General features: G+C 41.5%; 1 protein-coding gene across 2 annotated transcripts in view; it reads right to left on the bottom strand.

The window, feature by feature from the left end:
• Positions 1 to 27,205, bottom strand: part of LOC126457005 (triokinase/FMN cyclase-like) — a 165,880-nt gene that overhangs the window by 126,391 nt on the left and 12,284 nt on the right. The window contains exon 1 of one of the 2 annotated variants that reach the window (XM_050092972.1): positions 15,049 to 15,192. The exons of the other annotated variant lie outside the window; for it this stretch is intronic. Within the exon in view, the coding sequence (XP_049948929.1) occupies positions 15,049 to 15,054 (6 nt within the window). The 5' untranslated portion in view covers positions 15,055 to 15,192. Of the gene's footprint in view, positions 1 to 15,048; positions 15,193 to 27,205 lie in introns of those variants that run through there. 2 annotated transcript variants of the gene reach the window in all.

Here is a 27,205-nt window from a genome sequence, read left to right as displayed (position 1 = left end):
CTGGTAAAAGCACAAATCGCACCCTGCGTGTATACAGTAGCTTATTTACATTTTGTATACAGCTTGAACACGAAAATGATGCACAAGACGCTAAGTACAACTCGCATTTAGATACTCACCTGAAATATGATATTCCAGTTGTTTTCACTTCTATTAGCGCAATTGTATGCCGCAAATACACTGGGCATGATTCGCGATCGGTCAATAAGACTTTTAAAACAAATTACAACCGGAAAACAGTGATTTTCTGACGCCAGTACTATACACCAAATGTAAATATACTGACATGCAGACATTTCAAAAAAAGGCGGCCGGTGTTGCTTTTTGCTGCCGCTGGGAGCGCTGTTACCTCACAGATAGCCACTCTATGCAGTTTATATACCTCCTTGAAACTAAACACTTCTGGTGTGTTCCAACTTTGGCGACACTAATTGCGTGAGTTTTGAGGTTATATGTCTTCGTAGAGAGTAGACAAACTGAAATATGAAGTGGGGAACAGAGAATAATGTCCGCTTTTTGGATATCTGTGCCTTGTATAGGTGTTTGTGGGATTTCAGTGACGCCGATTACAAAAATAAGCAACATATTGCTGCCGCTGAGGCTGTCATGTGCGATCATAACATATATGCTTTCACAATATCTGAGGTACAGGGTAAAATTCATTGAGTTAGCAGCACATATACAACTGACATAAGAAAAATACAACCAAGTGTAATTCTAGCTGTAGCAGTGCTCTTGTCTACAAGATAGCCAAGTTGGCCAACTCTTTGTTAAAGAATATTGTTGAGAGGAGGGAAGGCTATACCAGTTCAAGATGCTGCATTCTTTATTCAATGTTCATCTATTTAAAACGTCGCTGCAGTGCTCCCCATTCACATATGTTAGATCTGTACAGTGGCAATATTTCAAAATTCTATCTTCAAGACAGTACGAGGTGCATTCAAGTTCTAAGGCCTCCAATTTTTTTTCTCTGGACTGGAAAGAGATAGAAACATGTGCATTGTTTTAAAATGAGGCTGCGTTCATTGTCAATACGTCCCAGAGATGGCAGCACTGTACGGCAGATGGAATTTTACCGCCAGCGGCGAGAATGAGAACTATTTTAAATACTTAAAATGGCGACGTTTTCCTTACTTGAACAGCGTGCAGTCATTCGTTTTCTCAATTTGCGTGGTGTGAAACCAATTGAAATTCATCGACAGTTGAAGGAGACATGTGGTGATGGAGTTATGGATGTGTCGAAAGTGCGTTCGTGGGTGCAACAGTTTAATGAAGGCAGAACATCGTGTGACTACAGACCGAAACAACCTCGAGCTCGCACAAGCCGGTCTGACGACATGATCGAGGAAGTGGAGAGAATTGTTTTGGGGGATCGCCGAATGACTGTTGAACAGATCGCCTCCAGAGTTGGCATTTCTGTGGGTTCTGTGCACACAATCCTGCATGATGACCTGAAAATGCGAAAAGTGTCATCCAGGTGGGTGCCACGACTGCTGACGGACGACCACATGGCTGCCTGTGTGGCATGTTGCCGAGCAATGTCGACGCGCAACGACAGCATGAATGGGACTTTCTTTTCGTCGGTTGTGACAATGGATGAGACGTGGATGCCATTTTTCAATCCAGAAACAAAGCGTCAGTCAGCTCAATGGAAGCACACAGATTCACCGCCACCAAAAAAATTTCGGGTGACCAATAGCACTGAAAAAATGATGGTGTCCATGTTCTGGGACAGCGAGGGCGTAATCCTTACCCATTGCGTTCCAAAGGGCACTATGGTAACAGGTGCATCCTACGAAAATGTTTTTAGGAACAAATTCCTTCCTGCACTGCAACAAAAACGTCCGGGAAGGGCTGCGCGTGTGCTGTTTCACGAAGACAACGAACCCGCACATCGAGCTAACGTTGCGCAACAGTTTCTTCGTGATAACAACTTTGAAGTGATTCCTCATGCTCGCTACTCACCTGACCTGACTCCTAGTGACTTTTGGCTTTTTCCAACAATGAAAGACACTCTCCGTGGCCGCACATTCACCAGCCATGCTGCTATTGCCTCAGCGATTTTCCAGTGGTCAAAACGGACTCCTAAAGAAGCCTTCGCCGCTGCCATGGAATCATGGCGTCAGCGTTGTGAAAAATGTGTACCTCTGCAGTGCGATTACGTTGAGAAGTAACGCCAGTTTCATCGATTTCGGGTGAGTAGTTAATTAGAAAAAAAATCGGAGGCCTTAGAACTTGAATGCACCTCGTAGTTTGCAAACCATTCTCTTCTTAATGCGGCCTGCTTCGAATAATTACTGTTGCTAATGCTAATAATTATTAATGTTAATAATTATTGATGTTAATGAAATAGCGTCATCACCAACTAAAACCACATCTTAAAGCATGCCGAGTGTTCTCGATTGTAATGCACGCAATATGATAATGTAATTTCAATTCTGGCGACAGTGCTTCATGCATTACAGTATCTTTATTCCTTATCGCATAATTAACTCTATTTAGAGGAAACGTGAACAGTTCTGGTGACATTCTAAGATAATTAAAAGAACTTCTTGGATATTCCGTTATAAATTACTTCAGCAAGGATGCTGAGCAACCGAGCTGACGGTCTTTTCTTCATCCAATCACGAATCGAAACACGTTTCTTAACATTATTTTTTTTTCTTATGCAGCGATTCCACGCAACAAGCTTTAACTCCATCACAACTAGTGCGACGTGCAGCTGCCAAAACTTCCATTTCAGACACGGCTCAGGAACCCACAAAACGACGAAACTGAAGTGTATACTGATGTCGCCGTGTCTACAGTCACATGTGAAACCACTTGCGTGGAACTCATTGCATGCAACGAGTGCCCAACTCAATGTCGTTGTGTAAACTAGGCTGTAGTGAAACACGCATGTGGAACACGGTTAAAAAGTGCTGGTAAATAGGCTGTTCTGAATGTTTTTCATTAATTTACGAAGATAATCGGCTTTGAAGTTTTCTGTGTTGTACGATATGCACGAAACAAATTGGCCTTCAAAGTGTAGTGCATCGGTAGTGTAATGGAATGTGAAATTAATGCAGTTGTTCGTGCTGTGGTTCAAAACTCCATGGTATCATTTAGTTTTTCTCGTTCAATTTCAAATACCTACATCTCATAAATATAAAACTCATAATCATTTTTTTATGAATAATGCACGACTTCTTGTTTCTAACTGCATATTGGACGCCAAATTCCTGTTTCCATTTCCAATAAAAATTCTTAATTATCGATGTTTTATGAGAGACTGTTCATAAGTTTTTAAAATTAAGAAAAAATAACCATTTCATTTTTAAAGCAAAAATAAAAAAAACAAATCCTCTTTATTTGGACTATGTCCATCGTTTTATACCACAGAGGTAGATACATATCGTAGAAACAAGAAAAACAATCATTTTCACAGCATCGAACACATCCTAGAAATGCTGAATTTTTACATTTGCAACTGTACCATTACAATGTGAACCCAACAGAACTGATCTGGAGCCAAGCTGCTGGATCTGGCCCGAGAAGTAACAAGACTGTTAAGCTGCCAGACGTACTGGAACTAACGCACGCAGCTTTTCACACGTCACTGCCGAACGCTGGGGGGATATAGAATGGCTCGTCATAAAAGAAGAAGGGAAGCTGCTGCGCCTGGTAGGCTTCGTGGATTCTGTTATTGATAGGCTCGTTAACAACGTAGCAGTCACACTTTCAGAACTGAAATGTATTTCTCTGTTTCGGATAAGGAAGGAGCCAAGGGATTACCAGACGACTGACTGTAAGTAATACCTTTAGTGGCTTCATTATTTAACTATACGGTTAAATCCTTCAATACTCTCTTACGTTACACACAGCTTATGCAGAAAAATTACTCTGTGGTTAAGTCAGGAATTTTCATCGTTCTTGTTTTTAATTACAATAATACGTTAGCTGAAAACAATAACAAGTTGCGGTTTTCGTCTAGTTGTCTAAGAAGCGTATTTTCAGTGTATCATTTCATTCTGCTTAAAAATTAAATGACATTCGAAATGTATTGCTCCTATACTCGTCTCTTTTTACGTGTGAACTGCAGCTGGCCACGCCACTACGCAGGCTAGCTGTACCAGCCGAACGGCCAGTGTTGTTCAAGTTAAATGCGCCGGTAAAGCTGTTGTCCCGTATTACCGCTAAGTCGGTGTGCAAGTAAAGCAGAGTGCAGAACGTACCCTTATTATCGTACTTGACAGTACTCGAGACAGCAGAGGCCGAGCGGTTCTAGGCACTTCAGTCCGGAACCGAGCGACCGCTGCGGTCGCAGATTCAAAGCCTGCCTCGGGCATGGTTGTGTGTGATGTCCTTAGGTTAGTTAGGTTTAAGTAGTTCTACGTTCTAGGGGACTGATGACCTCAGATGTTAAGTCCCATAGTGCTCAGAGCCATTTGAGCCAAGTACTCGAGACAGCTTGGCGGCAGTCCCACGTGAAACGGAAATCCAATGAGGTTCCAGCAAACGCGCAAGAAGACATAAAGCACTGTTTACGTCAGCGTTATTCTTATAGTGAACGGATTATAGTATCTGTAGACATGCCTCCTCCAAGTGCTGTCGCTATTTTTTGCAGCTGTGTGTGTGTGTGTGTGTGTGTGTGTGTGTGTGTGTGTGTGTCTGTGTGTGTGTGTGTGTGTGTGCTGCATTTTTACTGGTCATTTGATGAAATACAATGAAGCAAAAATTGTGGCCCCTACCTCAAACTTTTGGTTTGTATCTGTGGCGACTGACTGTTATATTTTCAGTTTCCTTGTCCGTCAAAGTATCATTTCTCCAAAATGTGGCAACATTGAAAGCAAATTGACCGCGTGGTCTAGTGACTGTTGCAAACAAAAAATTACACAGAAAGTTACGAAAACAACAACCATGCAAAACCTGGTGTAAAAGTATGTGCAGTTTTAAAACAGAAGCTACCTTCAAGAACACATCCGACTTCCAAAGCAAACAACGCTAAACAAAAAGGAAAAGCTGAAGTTTTCCTGGCAAAAAAGGCGTGACTCAAGTATGTAGCCAAAGGGGTCTCTGGGGGTTCCGAACCACCTCCCACCTATTACCTAAATGAAATTATGCACCCCACCTATTACCTAAATGAAATTATGCACGACCTGTTGCCGTGCAGTTAAATTGAAAAATATATTGAGTTTTAATCATACGACGAAAAAAAGGGATAAGCACTTTCGATATTCATCACAGCCATCGATATTTTAAACTATCGATATATCTATAGCACTGTCGGCAATCGTCCCTCCCTACTTTTTAGCAAAGACCAGCTACTGTACATTGCTGACTTACTCTAACACCCTCGTTTGTGTTCAGCTGTTGCTTGCTGTTGAATTTAATGTAAGTGCAGCCGTTTATTGTTTTTGTACTGTGTGTTGTTGTCAAATGGTTCAAATGGCTCTGAGCACTATGGGAATTAACTTCTGAGGTCATCAGGCCCCTAGAACTTAGAACTACTTAAACCTAACTAACCTAAGGACATCACACATATCAATGCCTGAGGCAGGATTCAAGCCTGCGACCGTAGCGGTCGCGCGGTTCCAGATTGTAGCGCCTAGAACCGCTCGCCCACTCAGGCTGGCGTGTGTTGTTGTGATAGTTTTTAATGCAACAAGAAAGAAGTGGAAAACAGATTCTGATTCGTCCACTAGCGTAATGGTAAGTTGAAAATACAATATGTGTGCACTACTATAATCCGTTCATCATAAGAATAAACCTGATGTAAACATTGCACTATGTATTCTTCCGCGTTTGCTAGAACCTCATTGGTTTTCCATTTCACGTAGGGCGCTGCCAAGCTGGCTCGAGTACTGTTAAGTACGACAATAAGGGTATGTTTTTTGTTGTACGTTACGCGCACATCGAGTTACCTATAATAGGGGACAACAGGTCTACCGGCGCATTTAACTTTGACAACACTGGCCGGTCAGCTGGTACAGCTAGCCTGCAGTGACGTAGCCAGCTGCAGTGCACACAAAAACAGAGCAGAGGCGCAATACAGTTTCGAATGTCATTTAATTTTTAAGCAGAATGAAATAATACACTGCAAGTCTCCCACAATACGCTCCATAGACAACTAGACGAAAATCGCAACATGTTATCGTTTTCAGCTGACGTAGTATTGTAATTAAAAACAAGATGGATGAAAATTCCTGACTTAACCACAGGGTAATTTTTCTTCATAAGCTGTGTGTAACGTAAGAGAGTTTTGAAAGATTTCATAGTGTAGTTAAGTTAAATATTGAAGCCACTTGGCTCCTTTCTTATCCGAATCCTTGAAATACATTTCAGTTCTGGAAGTGTCACATACTACGTTGATAGCGAGCCTATCAACAACAGAATCCACGAAGCCAACCAGGCGCAGCAGCTTCTCTTCTTCTTTTATGACGAGCCGTTCTATATCCCGCCAGCGTTCGGCAGTGACGTGTGAAAAGCTGCGTGCGTTAGTTCCAGTACGTCTGGCAGCTTAACAGTCTTGTTACTTCTCGGGCCAGATCCAGCAGCTTGGCTCCAGATCAGTTCTGTTGGGTTCATATTGTAATGGTACAATAGCAAAATGTAAAAATGCAGCAGTTGTATGATGTGCTCGATGCTGTGAAAATGATTGTTTTTCGTGTTTCTACGATAATTATGTACCTCTGTGGTATTAAACGATGGGCATAGTCCTAATAAAGAGGATTTGGTCTTTCATTCTTGCCTTAAAAAATTAAACTTACATTTTCTTAATTTAAACACCTTTTATGAACAATCTTCCGTAAAACATCGATAATTAAGTATTTGTATTTGAAGTAGAAACAGGAATTTCGCTCCCAATATGTAATTAGAAACAAGAAGACGTGCATTATTCATAAAAATGATGAGTTTTATAAATATGAGATGTAGATATTTCAAATTGAACGAGAAAAAAATGATACTCTGGAGATTCGAACCAACATACGAATAATCGCAATTGGTTCACATTCCATTGCACTACAGCCTACACCAAATGTTCAGTAAGGGGTTTCAGTATTGACTGCATATATACACCGCTGGGAAAACTTCAAAGCCTATCATCTCCATAAATATATGAAAACATTAGGAACAGCTTATTTCTCGGCACTTTTTAATCGTGTTCCACGCGCGTGTTTCACTATGGAACAGAAAGCAGCGCCAGCCATTTTCATACTGCGCATTTACAGCGCGACAATCATAACTCAACGCTGCAGAGGCTGTGACTGAACACGATTTTTGAAATAAAAACTATGTAACTAAAGCGTGATTAAGAAAAACGTTGATGACTGTTAATACATTTGAATATCTTTAAGTTTCATTTAACGTAACTTAGTAATAAGATATCTAATACATAAGTAGGATCTACTTCCAAGAGCGTAACGATACCAGTGTACGTGTGCTACGACTTCTGACCAATCATCACGTTTGTGTTTGTTTACATCAGGTTTATTCTTGTGATGAACGGATTATATAACAGTCTAACTATATGCTGCAGTTTAACGTTAGCACTGCAATCGTTATTTGGAGACTGGTAGAACTTAGGGGCTGCAATGTTTCAGCATTTCACAAGGCAGCGGAGCGATAAACATCATAAAAAAACGTTAAATTAAAATCACTGAATAAAAATGCTCTTGGATTTTCCAGTATCGCCCAAAAACCGTGTTGATCGACAAAAATATCGCCCAAACGCAATGGTTGCATTTCTTTAAAAAAGTTTCCCAAAATACTATCATTAATAGCTCAAATGGCATAATATCGCCCAATCTAGTCATCCAGGTGGTATCAATTATGAAAACTAGTTCCGATACGGAATGATGGCTGACTTTGTGGAAAGCGAAAGGGATATATTCTGACAGCACATATTTTTTTCAGCGGACTGCTTGAATTCTTCCGAGCCGACTGCGCCGTGCATCCTTCCCTCCCCCCTTTCTCCTAGAACCTGTTTAAACTCTTATAACGCTGTAATTACTGAAGTCAGGAATTCCATGCACGAGTAATCTTAAAGTATGCATGCACTTATGCACTGTCAAGTGATTAAACATGCACAATGCAGTATCAGAATTACATCATTTCCTGGCTGACTGCAATTCCTTCAGAGATACAGTCTCACTGTTGAATGAAAAGAGGTGCATTGAAGGCCCCATTTGACAATATCCTGGCCGCGTCTTTGGGTGACTGCATGCAATTTGGAACAGGTGCCAAACATATGATTATGGGAGTCGAGTACTAAGTTCCCTGTCATTTTCTTCACTGAAACTGAGTGCTCCAGAACGGTCAGGACAGAAGAAATGATTATGTACAGATTCTTTGTTACCAATTAGTAATGAGTTTTCCTAAAATTCAAGTCAATGTTAGAGGGCATTATTAAATTTCGCTACCAATGTACTGATGCATGATGATCTTGCGTTTTGTATAGTAACGCCAAGGCCACAGGATCGATTCCCATCGACCACTTCAACTTTTTCTCCAGTGGTAAGGTCTGGAAGGAGAGCCCTTCAGTCTTGTGAAGTCTTCTGAAGCGGCTTGAATACAAAAGCAGGTAAACAGATACGCAAGTCACCGAAGAAACGTTTTCGTTAGAAAGCTTGCACCAGATTAGGTTCAAAATGGCTCTAAGCACAATGGGACATAACATCTGAGGTCATCAGTCCCCTAGAACTTAGAACTACTTAAACCTAACTAACCTAAGGACATCACACACACCCATGCCCGAGGCAGGATTCGAACCTGCGACCGTAGCAGCAGCGCGGCTCCGGACTGCAGCGCCTAGAACCGCACGACGACCGCGGCCGGCCCAGATTAGGTGACATGGCATTTATTTATTAGCAGCAGACACATAAGCTGTTATTTTGTCCTGTTAGGGAGCGAGATACTTTATGTATTACGACTACGGACTTAATCCATTTACATCTACATAGTACTCCGCATGTCACCGTACGATGCATGGAGGAAGGTGCGCTGTACAACTACTTGGCATTTCCCTTCCTGTTCCACTCGCAAATAGAGCGAGGGAAAAACGACTATCTGTATGCCTCTGTATGAGCCTTAATTTCTCGTGTCTTATCTTCGTGGTCGTTACGCACATCGTATGTCGGCGGCAGTAGGATCGTCCGGCAGTCAGCTTCAAATGCCGGTTCTCTAAATTTTCTCAAAAGTGTTTCTCGAAAAGAACGTCGCCTACCTTCCAGGGATTCCCAGTTGAGTTCCCGAAGCAACACTTGCCTGTTGTTCAAACCTAACTGTAACAAATCTATCAGCCCGCCTCTGAACTGCTTCGATATCTTCCTTCAATCGTACCTGGTGTGGATTCCAAACACTCGAGCAGTACTCAAGAATAGGTCGCACCAGCGTCCTATATGCGGTCTCCTTTACAGGTGAAGCACTCTTTCCTAAAATTCTCCCAATAAACTGAAGTCTACCGTTCACCTTCCCTACCGCAGTTCTCACATGCTCGTTTCATCTCATATCGCTTTGTAACGTTACGCGCAGATATTTAAACGGCGACTGTGTAAAGGAGGACACTAATAATACTGTATCCGAACCTTACATGTTTGATCTTCTTACTCAGCCTCATTTACTTACATTTTTCCACATTTAGGGCTAGCTGCCATTCATCACACCAACTGGAAATTTTGTCTAAGCCGTCTTGTATCTTCCAACAGTCATTCAGCTTCGACACCTTACCATACACCAGGGTATCATCAGCAAACAACCGCAGATTGCTACCCTCCCTATCCGCCAAATAACTTACGCATATAAAGAATGCCAGCAGTCCTATCGTACTTTCCTGGGGCATTCCTGATGATGCCCTTTTCTCTGATGAACACTCGCCGTCGAGGGCAGCAGATTAGGTTCTATTATTTAAGAAGTCATCGAGCCCCTCACATATCTGTGAACTTATTCCATATGCTCATACCTTCGGTAACAGCCTGCAATGGGGCACCGTGTCAAATGCTTTCCCGAAATTTAGAAATATGGAATCTGCTTGTTGCCCTTCATCCATAGTTCTCAGTATACCATATGAGAAAAGAGCAAGCTGAGTTTCGCACGAGAGATGCTTTATAAAACAATGCTAATTTGTGGACATAAGCTTCTCTGTCTCAGAAAAGTTTATTATTGTAAGATTCCAGACCAGTTCTATAAAATTTAGGTGTAGATGGTATAACAGAAGTAGGACGGGAACCATTTTCCTGCAAAATTTTGTCTACTGAATAAACAGAAGAGGGCTGGCACTCCTTAGTTAATGCCAAAAGTTCGACTTTCTTTGTCTCCACATAATTTTAATATTTTTCCTCACCGTTTCTACATGACAATCGACGTGCTTCTCTTATAGCCACAGAGCAGAAATGAACGCGAAATGGAACTCCATTTACAACAATGAAACATCGACCGGCACTACTATTTGATAAAACTCTATCACTCTGCAACATTTAATCACAGTTTAGTGTGTATGAAACTACGGTTCGTTTAAATAAAATACTGGTCGTTTCAATTCTGAGGCTTCAGCTATCGTAAAAAACTGACTACATCTGTGCTCCACAAGCCACCTGACGATGTGTGGTGGACGCTACTTCTGGTACCACTTACTGATTTCGCGCCACCTCCGCCCCCCTCCTCATCACAGTTCCATTCGTGAATTGCTTTGGTAAGAATGATTGTAGGTACATCTCTATATTAGCTCTAATTTTCTCGTTGTGGTCATTTCGCGAGACATATATGAGAGAAATTATTATGCCAGAATATGAGGATAATATCCGATTAATCGTCGGATGTGCTTTCGACATTACAAGTTGTAGGATAATATTTTTCATAGATACATGGAAAACAAATTAAACGGCATCGAAAGAAGGCAATTTTCCCTCATGCTCAAGCAATCATCAGAGTTTCTAAGAAAACAACAAGCTCTTTGACATTAGATATTTTTTTCCGTCCATTTGGATACAAACCGAATACAAACCGAAAACGTACGGTTGAAAGTATTTTAATGGCATCTTCACGAGAAGCAATTTCTTGTTTGTCGTCAGTCAAATATGAATACGTATGAAGGCGCGTGAAAAGTTTTTAAATTGCCAACAGAAATATAAGTCGCATAATATATGTTATGATAATAAAGATTAGTAAACAGCGAAATATAATTGGAAATATAATAAAATTTTATATGAATACATGTGTCGTTTCATGATATTACCTTTCAGATGTTGGACTGATGACCTGAGATGTTAAGAGCCTTTCAGATGTTGTTGTGGTCTTCAGCCCAGAGACTGGCTTGACACAGCTCACCATGCTACTCTATCCTGTGCAAGCTGCTTCTTCTCCCAGTACCTACTGCAACCTACATCCTTCTGATCCACTTAGTGTATTCATCTCTTGGACTCCCTCTATGATTTTTACCCTCCACGCTGCCCTCCAATACTAAACTGGTGATCCCTGGATGCCTCAGAACATGTCCTACCAACTGATCCCTCCTTCTAGTCAAGTTGTGACACAAGTTTCTCTTGTCCCCAATTCTATTCAATACCTCCTCATTAGTTATGTGATCTACCCATCTAATCTACAGCATTCTTCTGTAGCACCACATTTCGAAAGCTTCTATTCTCTTCTTGTGCAAACTATTTATCGTCCATGTTTCACTTCCATACATGGCTACACTCCATACAAATACTTTCAGAAACGACTTCCTCACACTTAAATCTATACTCGATGTTAACAAATTTCTCTTCTTCAGGAACGCTTTCCTTGCCATTGCCAATCTATTTTTTATATCCTTTCTACTTCGACCGTCATGATTAGTGTTGAAAAAATTATAACTGAAAAAAAAAAGGATGAGCGAGAGTCTTATCTGGAGAATGATCGATTTCGAAGCTAGAACGCTAACCACATGACCACCGCCATCTACTGCTCAACGTCGCGTCGCACTGATGTGTAAAACATCTGTTGCAGTTTTCGCGAAATCGCCTAAGTAATACGCCTTATTACTTGCACATTATGTTGTCCCAATGGGCTATTAAAAGTGCACAAAGTGTGAAGTGAATCCGTGATCCGACCGTCGTAGCTTCCCTTTGTAAGCTGGTACATTAAGATTGACATTGTAGCGCAAGTCGACGGGATAGAAACAGAATATAGTAAAATTAAACTATTGCGAACCCAAATGACATTATTAATTACCTAGCTTTATTTTTACATTAGTTAACTGCTCTAGGCTTCCATATTTCAAAGTGTTCTTTAGTGAAAATTGTACACGTTGCTTAATCTGAAGCAATGAAATTGTTTACTAAAATTATGCAATTTCTCGATCGGTTTACCACGTTGGTTAGCACTTTAAAGTATTTGTAAACCACCATATTATCTGTCATTTAACAGTAACTGAAGTTGTGGTTTACATACACCTTGAACTACTTAATGGTACCCGTCTCAATGTTACAACATAAAAAAGACGGATGTATTAGACAGAAATGACGCGGGAGATAGAGATCTTAGTCCCAAGCATTTCCTTGATCCCCAACAAGTTTCCATTCTGTTTTAAACATCTAACAGTCCGCAGTAAGTACTCGCTGGACGATGTTTAATAAAGCGCAAGCACAAACGTTGCGCTACGTGGGCCTGAAATGTCACAGGAGGATAAAATGACAAGTTCGTTGTCTATTGAACATAGAGGGTGAAAAGATATTTTTAGTCGTTTGTACTTTTGTGATGCCTACATTTCGTTGATCAAGTAGATCAACTGCAAACTTGCTCAAACGAACTCATATAGGGAGTCTCAGTCTGGCAATAGTCGTAAGGTTTTGATTACTCGGAAAAGATGTAATACCTTCTCGCTCGTAAAAGCACAACACAGTTCTTTGGTTATGTTAAGGATCAGCCGACAGTTTTTGCACCAACCGCTGATTAGGTTTTCCTGTATTTCTCAACAGTTGCCTAGTGACGCAATTTCACTGTATACAGCTCCCAGTTACGTCGCCAGCAAAGAGCTGCAGAGCTACCGGTGTTACCTGCCAAATCATTTGTTCAGTGTTTTAAATTTTACTACAAATTCCTACAACGTTTAAAGGGCGCGCGGAAATAAACGATCTGAGTAAGAATGCACGTCCGGAGAGGAACTGTTTAAGTAGGCAGGAACAAACGTGAAAACAATTTTCCCCTTTCCCGCTTCTGGCGGGTGAGAAGCGATGTAATTACTGCTGTTGTAAACAAAGAACTACTGTGGTAAAAATACACAGCACTCACGTACAGGTTTCACGTATTACTCGAGACATTCGGCATATCCTCTATCACAGATGGCCCCCATCACTACCATAACACTGATTAGGGTTCTACATTTTGAAGTAGTCGAATGACGTTGGAGGCGAAGGAAGTACTGGCCATCTTTTTTACGTAGAGAATGGCCGAACTGATATTTGAAGTCTCCCACAACACATCTTCTATCCAGAGCCGCGAAGCTATACTACATCGCATGAAACTGGGGTGGGAACACTGTTGATTTTGAAAAGTTAAGAGACCAGGAAAAAAGATTATATTACTCTAGTACTTACACTCACTGTGCTTGATGCGTGATGTTGTGGGAAACTAGTTAACATTTACATAATCAGACGAATGAATACGAATAATCCCACAATACTTATCGTTCCCCAAAGTGAAGTCATTCAAATAACGATATTCAAGCTATTTCCCACATTAGCCTATAGATGACCTCTTCAACATTCATAGTATGTCTGTATAAATCTATAGTATTACACAGTGACAGAAAAGTATTCCAACAGCTGCGGATTTCAGCGTTTGAGCTTGACCACAGAAACACTCACGTCTTGCAAAAATACAAATTAGATATTGCATACAGGTTACTGTAATAGGTTAGCGAGGTAGTGGCGAAAAGAAAATTAACAACAAAAGGAATTCAGTATCTTCAGCTCCAAACCTAATTCTGGGAAGTGTTTCAGTTCTTGTTGGGGAATCTACAAGTGTGATCATAATTCAATATCTCATTGTATGCACTATAGAAAAAGATGTGCCGCGACTATCCGAGGGTAAAGTAAAAGTTTCACAAAACAGTCTTAACTTACTACAGAATAACGATCCGAAACACGAACTACTGTAAACTACAGGAAAACAGAATATGCTTAAACATAATACATCGCACCAATCTACTACTTTGATTGCAATTAATGTTGTATAGACCCGAAAACATGAAATTTCAAACAACGAGGCATGAAGAAAACACTACAGGAAAAAGCATCAATAACGGAAAACGTGGAATATGCCTACAGTCTAACTGAAAGCTGATTATGATTCCCATTTGCATCTTAGTTAAAAGTATTTAAGTTATTTATCACGAGTAGGATTACTTCCCGCAGAGCGGAAAGAGAGCCGTGACGTTTATGACGACGATTTTATGACATAATATACTTCAGTTTTTAGCTCCTTAAAAGTGTTCAGATTTTCCTACATATTTACGCTGTTCCAAAATCAGTTCGCAGACATCCTCCTAAATCCAAAATATCAGCATCGCTACATAGTTTTGGTTCATTAACCGAAACTTTATATGCTCCAGAAATAGGATGCCATTTGTGATTTTGCAATATTTGTACTTCATATAAGAAACTTTACGAGGGGAGTGCGTAAAAGCTCTACTCTATGTTCGCGTTGTCAGATCAATTTGTTCCACAACAGGCCTCAACAGGCAACACCTAAGTATATTTTTCACTCGTTGCACGTGCATCCTGCACCGAAGAAAATACAGAGATGAAGGTGTTCTGTTCCTAAATTTTCTTACCATGTACCATTATCATTTATTGGCTTAAGGTCTAACAGAAAAACGATATCACCAGATAATCACGCATAGAAGCTTCCAGGAACGTTCTTAACTGACTCTCTGAAAGGAGGGGGATCTGTTAACAAAACATTCATTGGCACAAAAACAAAAATTACGGCAATCATGTTGTACTGAGTAAATATAGGAAGTAGCAAACCTGTTTCACTGTTTGTCTACCATAGCGCTGTCATAATGTTTGCAAAGCGGTGTTTACTTACAGTCATGGTTGTGCGAAGAGGCCCGAATATCAGTTAAACGCGTTGCGTCGTAGACTGCACAGTAGCGGTTGCAGAGAAGCTGTTCCAATGCTGCCGGCCACTAACTATGAATGGCTCGCGAGTGGCCAGCTGTTATCGTAATGAGCCACCGACCTTGGATCGTCCGCGCTTGACCCCATCAGTCACTGCACCACGCACGAGTGATATAGTGTGCTAAGTATAACAGAGACCATCTTACTGTTTACATAACGGAATTACCATAGCCTCGCCAAACAAACACAGTGAAAAACACAGTGAGCTGGTGCTGTTCGGAGTAGGGTCTGGAAAAGTTTAGACCATTATTCAGTCATCGGATTTAAATAGTAGAGCGACACTTTGAAGACAGCATCTTAGATGTGGCGCCTACAGTTCGTATTTCATGACGTGTGTTATTTGACGTGAACTACACTACTGGCCATTAAAATTGCTACACCACGAAGATGACGTGCTACAGACGCGAAATTTAACCGACAGGAAGAAGATGCTGTGATATGCAAATGATTAGCTTTTCAGAGCATTCACACAAGGTTGGCGCAGGTGGCGACAACCACAACATGCGGACGTAAGGAAAGTTTCCAACCGATTTCTCATACACAAACAGCAGTTGACCAGCGTTGCCTAGTGAAACGATGTTGTGATGCCTCGTGTAAGGAGGAGAAATGCGTACCATGACGTTTCCGACTTTGATAAAGGTCCGATTGGAGCCTATTGCGATTGCAGTTTATCGTATCGCGACATTGCTGCTCGCTTTGGTCGAGATCCAATGACTGTTAGCAGAATATGGAATCGGTGGGTTCAGGAGGGTAATACAGAACGCCGTGCTGGATCCCAACGGCCTCGTATCACTAGCAGTCGAGATGAAAGGCATCTTATCCGCATAGCTGTAACGGATCGTGTAGCCACGTCTCGATCCCTGAGTCAACAGATGGGGACGTTTGCAAGACAACAACCATATGCACGAATAGTTCGACAACGTTTGCAGCAGCATGGACTATCATCTCGGAGACCATGGCTGTGGTTACCCTTGACGCTGCATCACAGACTGGAGCGCCTGCGATGGTGTACTCAACGACGAATCTGGGTGCACGAATGGCAAAACGTCATTTTTTCGGACGAATCCAGGTTCTGTTTACAGCATCGTGATGGTCGCATCCGTGTTTGGCGACATCGCGATGAACGCACATTGGAAGCGTGTATTCGTCATCGCCATACTGGCGTATCACCCGGCGTTATGGTATGGGGTGGCATTGGTTACACGTCTCGGTCACCTCTTGTTCGCATTGACGGCACTTTGAACAGTGGACGTTACATTTCAGATCTGTTACGACCCGTGGCTCTACCCTTCATTCGATCCCTGCGAAACCCTACATTTCAGCAGGATAATGCACGATCGCAAGTTGCAGGCCCTGTACGGGCCTTTCTGCAAACAGAAAATGTTCGACTGCTGCCCTGGCCAGCACATTCTCCAGATCTCTCACCAATTGAAAACGTCTGGTCAACGGTGGCCGATCAACTGGCTCGTTACAATACGCCAGTCACTACTGTTGATGAACTGTGGTATCTTGTTGAAGCTGCATGGGCAGCTGTACCTGTACACGCCATCCAAGCTCTGTTTGACTCAATGCCCAGGCGTATCAAGGCCGTTATTACGGCCAGAGGTGGTTGTTCTGGGTACTGATTTCTCAGGATCTTTGCACCCAAATCGCGTGAAAATGTAATCACATGTCAGTTCTAGTATAATATATTTGTCCAATGAATACCCGTTTATCATCTGCATTTCTTCTTGATGTAGCAATTTTAATTACCAGTAGTGTAATAAAGTGAAAAGACTGACAGACTGTCTCTACGCATTCGTCAACTGTTGCCGTAGTGAAGCAAATGATTCATGCAAACTGCAAAAAAGGGATGATCATTGGCTTCCAGGCCAGGGAACTCAGTATTTCCCAACAGGGAAGATTGTAAACAAAATTAACGGTGGTCAGTCGATTGTATTTTCGTTCAGTCGCTTTTCTCTGTCGAATGAAATTAGTCTCAAGAGGCCACGTCAGCTAAACGAATGTTTTCACTCACTTTCCGGGTTTGAGTAAGTTCACTTATACACTTTAGGTAATTCATGAACCATGACTAAAGTTGCCAATTTATTTAGAGACAAACAACGTAATTTATTTCAGGGATAGGTGAATAAAAAGTATATTTTCAAAATGAAGTATTTTCAGAATTTATGTATTTATTTGAATACTAATTCTTCGTACTCCTGGCATTAAATATGTATTTTAGGTTGGTTTCAAAAGATTAATGACTGGAGCTACATTATCAATGTATGTTTCAACAAATGAACATTACTTTTTATTCAAATTTATTGGAGATCTGCCTCTCTCTTCCTGGTGGTTTGCACCCATCACCACACGTCTGCTGAAGTGGACGAAAAGTGTGTAAGATACAATTTCTTCAATTCCCTCACTCACTTGCGTTTTAAGCATCTACCAAAACGTCTAGAAGCGCTATGCATATACTGTCAATTGTCGGACGTCGTTTTTCGCGATAAAAATTTTGTTGTCAGGCATTAATTTTTTTGAATTTCTTTAATTACATACTTTCAGAATACAAATAATCCTTGCAGATACTGTATATCGCACTGAATTAATCTTCGGAATTACTTTTCATCCAGTCATATATTATTTCTTTCATTCCCACGCCAGTGAACGTTTCAGCAATTTCCTGCAGACTCAAAGTTCACTATTAAGTAAACATCTATACATAACCATAGACGAAAAACTGAACCAAAATCTACTCATTGGCAATCAATAAAAAGTAAATACGAGAACGGCAACGAAGTGACGAAAAACAATAATATAGTACAGTAAACAATAATGGTTTAATTTCCAGAACTGAATACGCCAAGGATCAGGTGAGTCCAGTTTTCGCTTCCAGCAGTCCAGTATACTGTGATCGTGGCTAGTCAGTTTACTATTACTATACCAATTTTGGGTTATTCTGCTATACATCGGATATTTATAAAATAGTCTCAGTATTCTACCAAAAATTTTTAAGAGATTTTTTAAAAGTATTGTTTATCTCTCTAAAGTATGAAGGGAGTTTTTCAATGGTTTTTAGACCTGCATAGGATGGCTTTGTTTTGAATTTAGTGGTGTTATGTCTGGGCTCGTAGAATAAGTTCCGCTTCCTAGCGTTGTGTTTATGCTGGGTCTTGGTATCTTGAGTATCGGATACATATTTGAATTTTGTCCAGTGGAAGAGTTCATAAAGGCAAATGCTTGGTAGTGTTTGTATTTTAGTGCTTTGAATGCTAACCGACATGATTCTCTCCGCTTACGGTTGGCTATTATTCTTGTTGCTATTTTCTGCATTTTGAATACTCTATTTACCAATAAATAAACTTTCTTATGCTACTTTCTATAAGACAGAAATATTATAAACGTATTCCGCGGTTTATCTAAGGGCTGCTTTTTCTGATGTCTTCTCAGTCCTACTAAGAAAACCTTTATTTCCACATGGAAACACAACAATGGAGTTCTGAACCAAGCGAGAGCACTTGTTTTGCGCATGCACCTCGAGCAAAAGCTGGCCATAACCCTTTGTAGATCCCTCGACCCATCTTGTCCAAGGCCAAACATGTGACATAAGAATTGTTGAAAAAGCATTAACTATGACGTGGACTATATGCAAGCCCTTAAATATCATATTTAATTTTATGGTAAAACTGTATCTTACAATATTTCTGTGCACCTTTTTTCTAAAAATTTTGTGCCCACCATGGCATCCGCCCCACTGGCCCCATGCACAGTACACCACTTGCGGGGGGGGGGAGGTCTCTTAGCGTGCTGCCACTGCGTGATACAGGAGTTATTGTTCAACAGCGGAAGCATATCCATAAGCACTACTTCTAAGCTACAGCTAGGCAATCTGAAAATGATCGTGTTAACATGTTACGCCAGTACAACCAGTAATTCAACAAGTTAGTACTTTCTGACAAGACTACAGTAGTAACGGATGCATAGAACACATATGCCACACGGATTTTTGTTGGCTCTGGGCCTTCTAAATTCTTCATGTGTGTGGCTGTAGTGTCCGTAGTTGCTTTATAATTCATGAGGGTATTTTTGATCCATCATTGCAACTAGAAAAATGCGTGATTTTTTTCACCAGACGCGTTTCGCTTATTTGTGCCTTCTGTCTTCAATACGCTTGAAACCTGTCCCTTTAACGAGAAAGATTTCGCTGTTAGATGAGTGGTGAACTGAGCACTGACTTCATGTAATTGAGGTCGTATGGGTGCTTTGACATACCAGTATTGCATACATATACTGATACACCAGACTCTGAAAGCCAGTCTTTATTTATCGTATGAGTTTTCCTGATCATATGTCATTAACCTAGTGGGTGCACGCATTTGGAATCTCTACGTCAGTACAAAAAGATGGTCTCATAGACGTCGCAATTTCCATAGCTTTCAGTTTGCATTTTTAGGTACATTATTAAGGGAAGTGTTAGTAAATGAAGTAGTATTATTACCAATCACTTTTATGTATCTATTTAAAACATAAATTTTATATTTTGATGAAAAGAATTTACACATAATGGAGGTACATAAAAATGAGCTCCTATCAAAGTAACGCACATATTCAGTGAGTTACTTTGTCGATAGTCTTGATACACAGTACCGGAATGTGTAAGGTAAATGTATCTCTTACAGTTTTTTCTGTTTTTACTTTTGCAGCCCACATACCGTCCTCATGAGCTCGCAGTTGATTCCACTTCAGGGCTTCTCATACCACAAAGCTCTCCTGTCCTCTCAGCTGTCTTTTCTTGGCAAAGTTTTTGACATTTCCCTTTGCTGGAGATGGTCTTGCAGAAGCGCAAAACAAGGCTGCCTCAAGAAATCTCTTCTTCTCAATTATTATGTCTTTTTTGTGTTGAAAATAATAGCGGCATCTAATCCTCTCCTTTCCTGCCGTGATGCAATTCCAGTAGTTACAAGATAGTAAAATTAGGTACCAAGCAAGAAGACGTCTGTTCTGACCAGTGACTAATACAGAAAAATCTCAAGGAGGGGGCGCTAAAGGTATCTTGAACTACCTCTACTTTTACCGTAATAAAAAACAATCAAGTCACATGCAAAGTTTAAGGAAGTCTTATTTAAACTGATTATACACATATACAAGATAATGCCATCTTATGATATAAAAACTTATAATTTTGGTTCTCTTCCTTAAATGATGAATTCTGTGCGCCTATTCTTCCTGGCAAATTGGTTAGTTACATCGTCAATAGGACAATCAATGTCAAGGTGAGTGTTCAAAAGAGCTAAGCCATTAACACCGTGGTTCAGGTCGAAAAAAATCGATTTTCGGTTTTCATCATATTTCGATAGATTAAGGTTTTATTTAAGTACTCTGAAAAGAATTTTGCTGAACAATTTTTTTTTCGAGCATTTTCCTACCACGTGTGTTTATGTGCCAAGCCCACTTTTTTGTCACCCACTTTTCTGCATATATTTTAGATCTTTATATTCCCTACACTGCACGTTACGGATTTTTTTTTACTCCCGAGTGTGTTGGCTATCCTTGGAATGCAACGGTCGGTATTCTTTTGTATCTGCTGTTTGTAAACCACACGCTTCCAAACACGCGGTTAGTTTTGTTCCAGTGTGATTGCGAGTAGTTGTTATATTTACGTTTGCAGTGCTTGTTTACCAGTGTTTTGTTGTGTTTATTGAAGATGACGAAACGTAAATGCATTTTCAAGAAACGACAATTTAGAGGAAACAAGTTCAGAAAGTTTTCTGTACAAGAGGTTATGTTACCTGGCAACTATGTTTCTAATTGTAATTCTTCAACAAGTGCATCATCAAAGAAGCTCTCACCGTTTCAAGAGAGTTACAACGAACTTACTGTAAGTGACAAGGGGTGAAGTAACGTTATTATAAATTTGAGAATATTATCAGATATAATTTCTAAATTTGTACAATGTAGACAGTGGGGTGAGTCACACAAAGTGTGAAAATTTGTGAGAGTGCCAGTGGGAGAAAAGCTGTAATCTCATTTATGAGCTTTTCAAAACCAGATGCAAGTGGCCCTTATGAAATCAATAATAGATTAGTTTATGCTTTGCGATCCATTGGCAAGGGCATGGCTGCAGGGAGAACATTTTGTTCAGTGATGAACTTACATCAACCACCAAATAAATTTGAAACACTGACTGCAGTATTAGAGAAAGCTGTATGTGAGGTCAGTGAGGAAAGCATGAAACTGGCTGCTAGGGAAGCTGTGGAAAAAAATTATGGATGTTCAGATATTGCAGTTGCACTTGATGGAAGTTGGCAGAAAAGAGGACATACTTCTCTGAATGGCGTAATGGCTGCCACAAGTGTAGACACTGGCAAAGTGTTAGATGTGGAGTTAATGTCTAAATATTGCAAATGTTGTAAAGTCAATGAACATAAATAACACAACTATGTGGGTAATTTTAGAGGAACAAGTGGTGGTATGGAAGTTCATGGAGTACAACAAATATTTCATCGCTCCATAGAAACGAGGCGTACGGTACACCTAATATTTGGGCGATGCTGACAGAAAGACATACAACAATGTGGTGAACTCTAAGCCATATGGAGATGCCATTATTAGCAAAATATAATGTATAGGCCACGTTCAAAAACGTTTGGGAACTAGGCTGAGAAAACTAACTCTTGATATAAAAGGAAAAAAATTAGAAGATGGAAAATTGTTGACCGGACAGGGTCAGTTAACTAAAACTGAAATAGAAAACTTCCAGGTATACTATGGGCAGGCAATTAGGAGAAATAAAGAAAATCTGGAGGCAATGAGAGAGATGTTTGGGCCATATTCTTTCAAAAGTCCTCTACTGATGATAAGCCATGTCATGGATATTGTCCATCAAGAGAAAATTCGTGGTGCAAATACAATGGGGCTCAGGCAACTGGAGAATCTTATTCTCACCAGCATTCTCTTCCTGCTGCTGTTATTACAGCAATTAAACCTATTTTCAGAGACTTGGCTCATCCTGACCTTCTAAGGAAATGTCTCCATGGGCAGACACAGAACCCAAATTAATGTTTCAACAGCATAATTTGGAACTGTCTTCCTTAAACTGTATTTGTAGGCATGCATACAATGAAACTATGAGTTCATGATGCTGTTATTACATTCAACTGTGCTAATACTGGAAGATGTTGGGTACTGAAAAAGCTGGGAAATAATCCTGGTGAAAATATGATCACTGGGCTGCAACATTGAGATAAAATGAGGACAGCCGATGCAGACAGGTCTGCATCTAAAATGGCCAAGAAAGCAAGACAAACATCCAGGAAGGTGAAAAAGAAGCTGGAAGACCTGCTAGAGGTCAAAGAAGGGTCATAATATGCAGCAAGACACTATTAATTAACTGTAAGTAACAAATATCAGAAGATTTTTCTTTAAAGTCAATTTCCCACAAACTAAAATTTTCAGTACATGTGCCCCATTATATCAGAAACTATCATAGAAAAATGAATGAAATTTTCAGACTCTGAATAACATAAAAAGCCACCTCTGGCAGTACATTGGGGTATTTCTTAAAAACTATAAAATGGATAAAGTAGATTTTAGTACAGTTGACTCTATTAGCATCATGTAACATATAGTAAAAATATTAAGGTCCTGTATCAAATAGTTTTTTTTTTCAGAAATGGGTCAAATACTTGCCTAAATTAACATGGATGAGGTAGGCAGGGTGTGGTCCCCTTAAGTCGATCCTCCTTCATTGTCATGCTACATAGGAAAGTACAACTGCTCGATAACTCGATTCAGTCGTGTCGACTTATGAAAGAAACGAACGAGTAGCTGACTGGCGGAGACGGCGCGCGTGGCAATGCGGGCGCCCCCCCCCCCCCCCCCCCCCTTGATGTTCTAACACAAAATGAATCCAATACTGCATACATGCGTGCAGGAAATGACCTAAGTGGAGCAAACAAACTGACACCAGTGCACACGTTTGGCCCTTGATACCCTAGGACTGTTAGTGTAAGTTAATCGAATGTGCTTCTGTTAAAATACTAGGTACATCACACCAATCGATACGTGTTACGGTCACCGAGAAGACAGCATTTTGAAAGCAGTTGTCAGATATTGGATTAATGTGAAAATATTCTCCATGGTCTCACCGACCAACTGCGTGTACACGGAATACCTGCATGTAATTACGGGTTAAAAAGTCTTTATTATTACTGGTAAGTGCTTTAGCGTAAGGTTTTTCCATTCTCTTGTTTCCACTGCTACAATTCTTCGCTCTATGCCCATATTTGTTGCAGCTGAAACACCAGTGCCCAAGACGTTTTTAATAGGACCATGGATTCCAATTCTTAATTTCCAACATTTGTCATATTGGTGTGTGGTTTTGCACTGAGGTGACAGTCACATTATTATTATATAATCTGTTCAGCACCGTAATTAGTATTGATATTCTTAGTGTGCATTTTACGTAAATGTGTACAAGGAATATACTTGTAGGGCTAAAAGTCCGAAAACCAATAAAATACAAATAACAATAATAAATGACAGTGACCTAGAGCTTGATATCACTGTTTTATGGTGATAAGCTAACTGTATCTCTGCTGCTTTGAACTTCTCGAGTCTGTGGGATCTCGAACTCCGAACATTTATTAACTAATGTAGCAGTGCTGTGCACGTACCGTAGATAATTACAGTTATTGTAACTTAACAGCTGAAATCTGAATTTGCTGTAATATTCTCCCTTAATTCAGAGCCACTGAGTGATTGTGACACGGAAATACACTCCTGGAAATTGAAATAAGAACACCGTGAATTCATTGTCCCAGGAAGGGGAAACTTTATTGACACATTCCTGGGGTCAGATACATCACATGATCACACTGACAGAACCACAGGCACATAGACACAGGCAACAGAGCATGCACAATGTCGGCACTAGTACAGTGTATATCCACCTTTCGCAGCAATGCAGGCTGCTATTCTCCCATGGAGACGATCGTAGAGATGCTGGATGTAGTCCTGTGGAACGGCTTGCCATGCCATTTCCACCTGGCGCCTCAGTTGGACCAGCGTTCGTGCTGGATGTGCAGACCGCGTGAGACGACGCTTCATCCAGTCCCAAACATGCTCAATGGGGGACAGATCCGGAGATCTTGCTGGCCAGGGTAGTTGACTTACACCTTCTAGAGCACGTTGGGTGGCATGGGATACATGCGGACGTGCATTGTCCTGTTGGAACAGCAAGTTCCCTTGCCGGTCTAGGAATGGTAGAACGATGGGTTCGATGACGGTTTGGATGTACCGTGCACTATTCAGTGTCCCCTCGACGATCACCAGTGGTGTACGGCCAGTGTAGGAGATCGCTCCCCACACCATGATGCCGGGTGTTGGCCCTGTGTGCCTCAGTCGTATGCAGTCCTGATTGTGGCGCTCACCTGCACGGCGCCAAACACGCATACGACCATCATTGGCACCAAGGCAGAAGCGACTATCATCGCTGAAGACGACACGTCTCCATTCGTCCCTCCATTCACGCCTGTCGCGACACCACTGGAGGCGGGCTGCACGATGTTGGGGCGTGAGCGGAAGACGGCCTAACGGTGTGCGGGACCGTAGCCCAGCTTCATGGAGACGGTTGCGAATGGTCCTCGCCGATACCCCAGGAGCAACAGTGTCCCTAATTTGCTGGGAATTGGCGGTGCGGTCCCCTACGGCACTGCATAGGATCCTACGGTCTTGGTGTGCATCCGTGCGTCTCTGCGGTCCGGTCCCAGGTCGACGGGCACGTGCACCTTCCGCCGACCACTGGCGACAACATCGATGTACTGTGGAGACCTCACGCCCCACGTGTTGAGCAATTCGGCGGTACGTCCACCCGGCCTCCTGCATGCCCACTATACGCCCTCGCTCAAAGTCCGTCAGTTGCACATACGGTTCACGTCCACGCTGTCGCGGCATGCTACCAGTGTTAAAGACTGCGATGGAGCTCCGTATGCCACGGCAAACTGGCTGAGACTGACGGCGGCGGTGCACAAATGCTGCGCAGCTAGCGCCATTCGACGGCCAACACCGTGGTTCCTGGTGTGTCCGCTGTGCCGTGCGTGTGATCATTGCTTGTACAGCCCTCTCGCAGTGTCCGGAGCAAGTATGGTGGGTCTGACACACCGATGTCAATGTGTTCTTTTTTCCATTTCCAGGAGTGTAACTTCGTGCTCGTATTCGATTAACTAAAGTACTGAACATAGCGCTTTGGAAACAATTGTTGTCTCGATCGAAATTTTTTTTATGTGCCGGGACTTTGTTGTTTGTGTGTTTTAGTGTCCACTAACATATCTAAATTTACATCTATACCCTGCAAACCACTGTGAAGTGCATGGTAGAGGGCACGTACCATTGTACCCTTTGTTAGAGTTTTTTCCCGTTCCATTCACGTATGGAGCGCGGGAAGAATGACTGGTTGTGTGCCTCTGTGCATACTGTAATTATTCCAGTCTTGTCCTCACGATCCTTTTGTGAGCGATACGTAGGGAATTGCAGTATATTCCTAGACTCATCGTTTAAATCTGGTTCTTCAAATTGTGTTAGTAGACTTTGTAGGGATAGCTTACGTCTATCTTTAAGAGTCTGGCAGTTCGATTTCTGCAGCATCTCTGTGACACTCTCTCACGCGTCAAACAGAGGAAATTAGAGAGATCACCGGATCCCAGGCCTTGTCCAGTTGAAAACCGCCATCACGATTTATAAGATTTTGTGCTAGGCGTATCTCCACAGATTCTTTAATTAATGAATCCTAACAATTTTTCGCTGGAGACAAGATTTTTGTGGCAGAAAAATCCATAGCGTGTCCTGTGGTAATACAGTGCTCAGCTACGGCCGACTTACTGGGCTGTGAAAGGCGAGTATGGCGTTCGTGTTCAACGCACCTTTCACGTACTGTGCGTGTTGTCTGAGAGAAGACAGTTTTTTCAAAATGACACGTCTGGCGACATCTGACGTCTGTTTTTAGCGATGTGGGCGCGCATTCCGACAGCGGGCGGACATATCGTTTTCACCTTTACGCATGCGCCTGCACTCCACAGATAGAACAGTAGCTCCACAGGGCGCGGATTTAGATAGATGACGCTCCTGTGACGGAGGCAAATGCGCATGCGTTTACCCGCCAATTTTTTGCTATAAACTGGACTCCGGGAACTTGCAGTCTCCAGTGATGGACACTCACCTGAAGATGGCTGGACGATTGCCAACCGAAATATCGTGGCAAGAAGTCAATGTGATCCGGCTGCAATCCCGAAATCTCATAAAACATTCAGTACGCCGGGAAAACTTCAAGAATCACAAATCTGTGACTATTCGTGCTGCTCTTATCTGTATATGTTAAATGTTTGCTGTTAGTTCTATTTGGTATGGGAGGAGAAGAAGATTCGTTTTTAACGTCCCATTGACAACGGGATCTTTAGAGATGGAGAAGCTTAGATTCGGGCAGGATGGAGAAGTAAATCTGCTGAGCCCTTTCAAGGGAACCATTCTGGCATTTGCCTGTAGCGTTTTCGGGAAATCACGGAGAACCTAAATAAGGATGGCTAGATGCGGGTTTGAACCGTCATCCTCTGATTGCGAGTTCAGTATGCTAACCACTTTGTACGAGCTGACCAATTACAACTGAGACACTGATACAAATTTTGGGGGCTTGTTTGTTGCCATTAGATCTAATGTATTTCCTTCATGAATGGAGTTCCAAACTATCTGTTATAGGTAGTTTTCAGAGAAGGCATTTAGTTATGTTTCGCAGGATATCTTACCACGCTCTCCACTAACGAAACTGTAATTTTCCCAGTTGACTGTTGGGTAATTAAGGTCTCCACTTGTGATTACATTACGACTGGGGAACTTATTTACACGACAACTGAGGTTTTTTTCTAAAGGTTTCCATTACATGAGGAGATGAGTCTGGTGGGCGACAGAAGGATACCATTATTTATGCCCGTCCCTGATACTGAATCTTGCTCAAACAATCTCTCATTCAGCTTCAATTTATTTCTCGGTGGGCCTGAGTTTCTTGTCCACTGCGACAAACACATCACGTCCAT

Source organism: Schistocerca serialis, chromosome 2 (genome assembly GCF_023864345.2).
Source record: "Schistocerca serialis cubense isolate TAMUIC-IGC-003099 chromosome 2, iqSchSeri2.2, whole genome shotgun sequence".
Taxonomy (NCBI): Eukaryota; Metazoa; Arthropoda; class Insecta; order Orthoptera; family Acrididae; genus Schistocerca; species Schistocerca serialis.
This window is presented reverse-complemented; position numbering and strand designations above follow the sequence as displayed.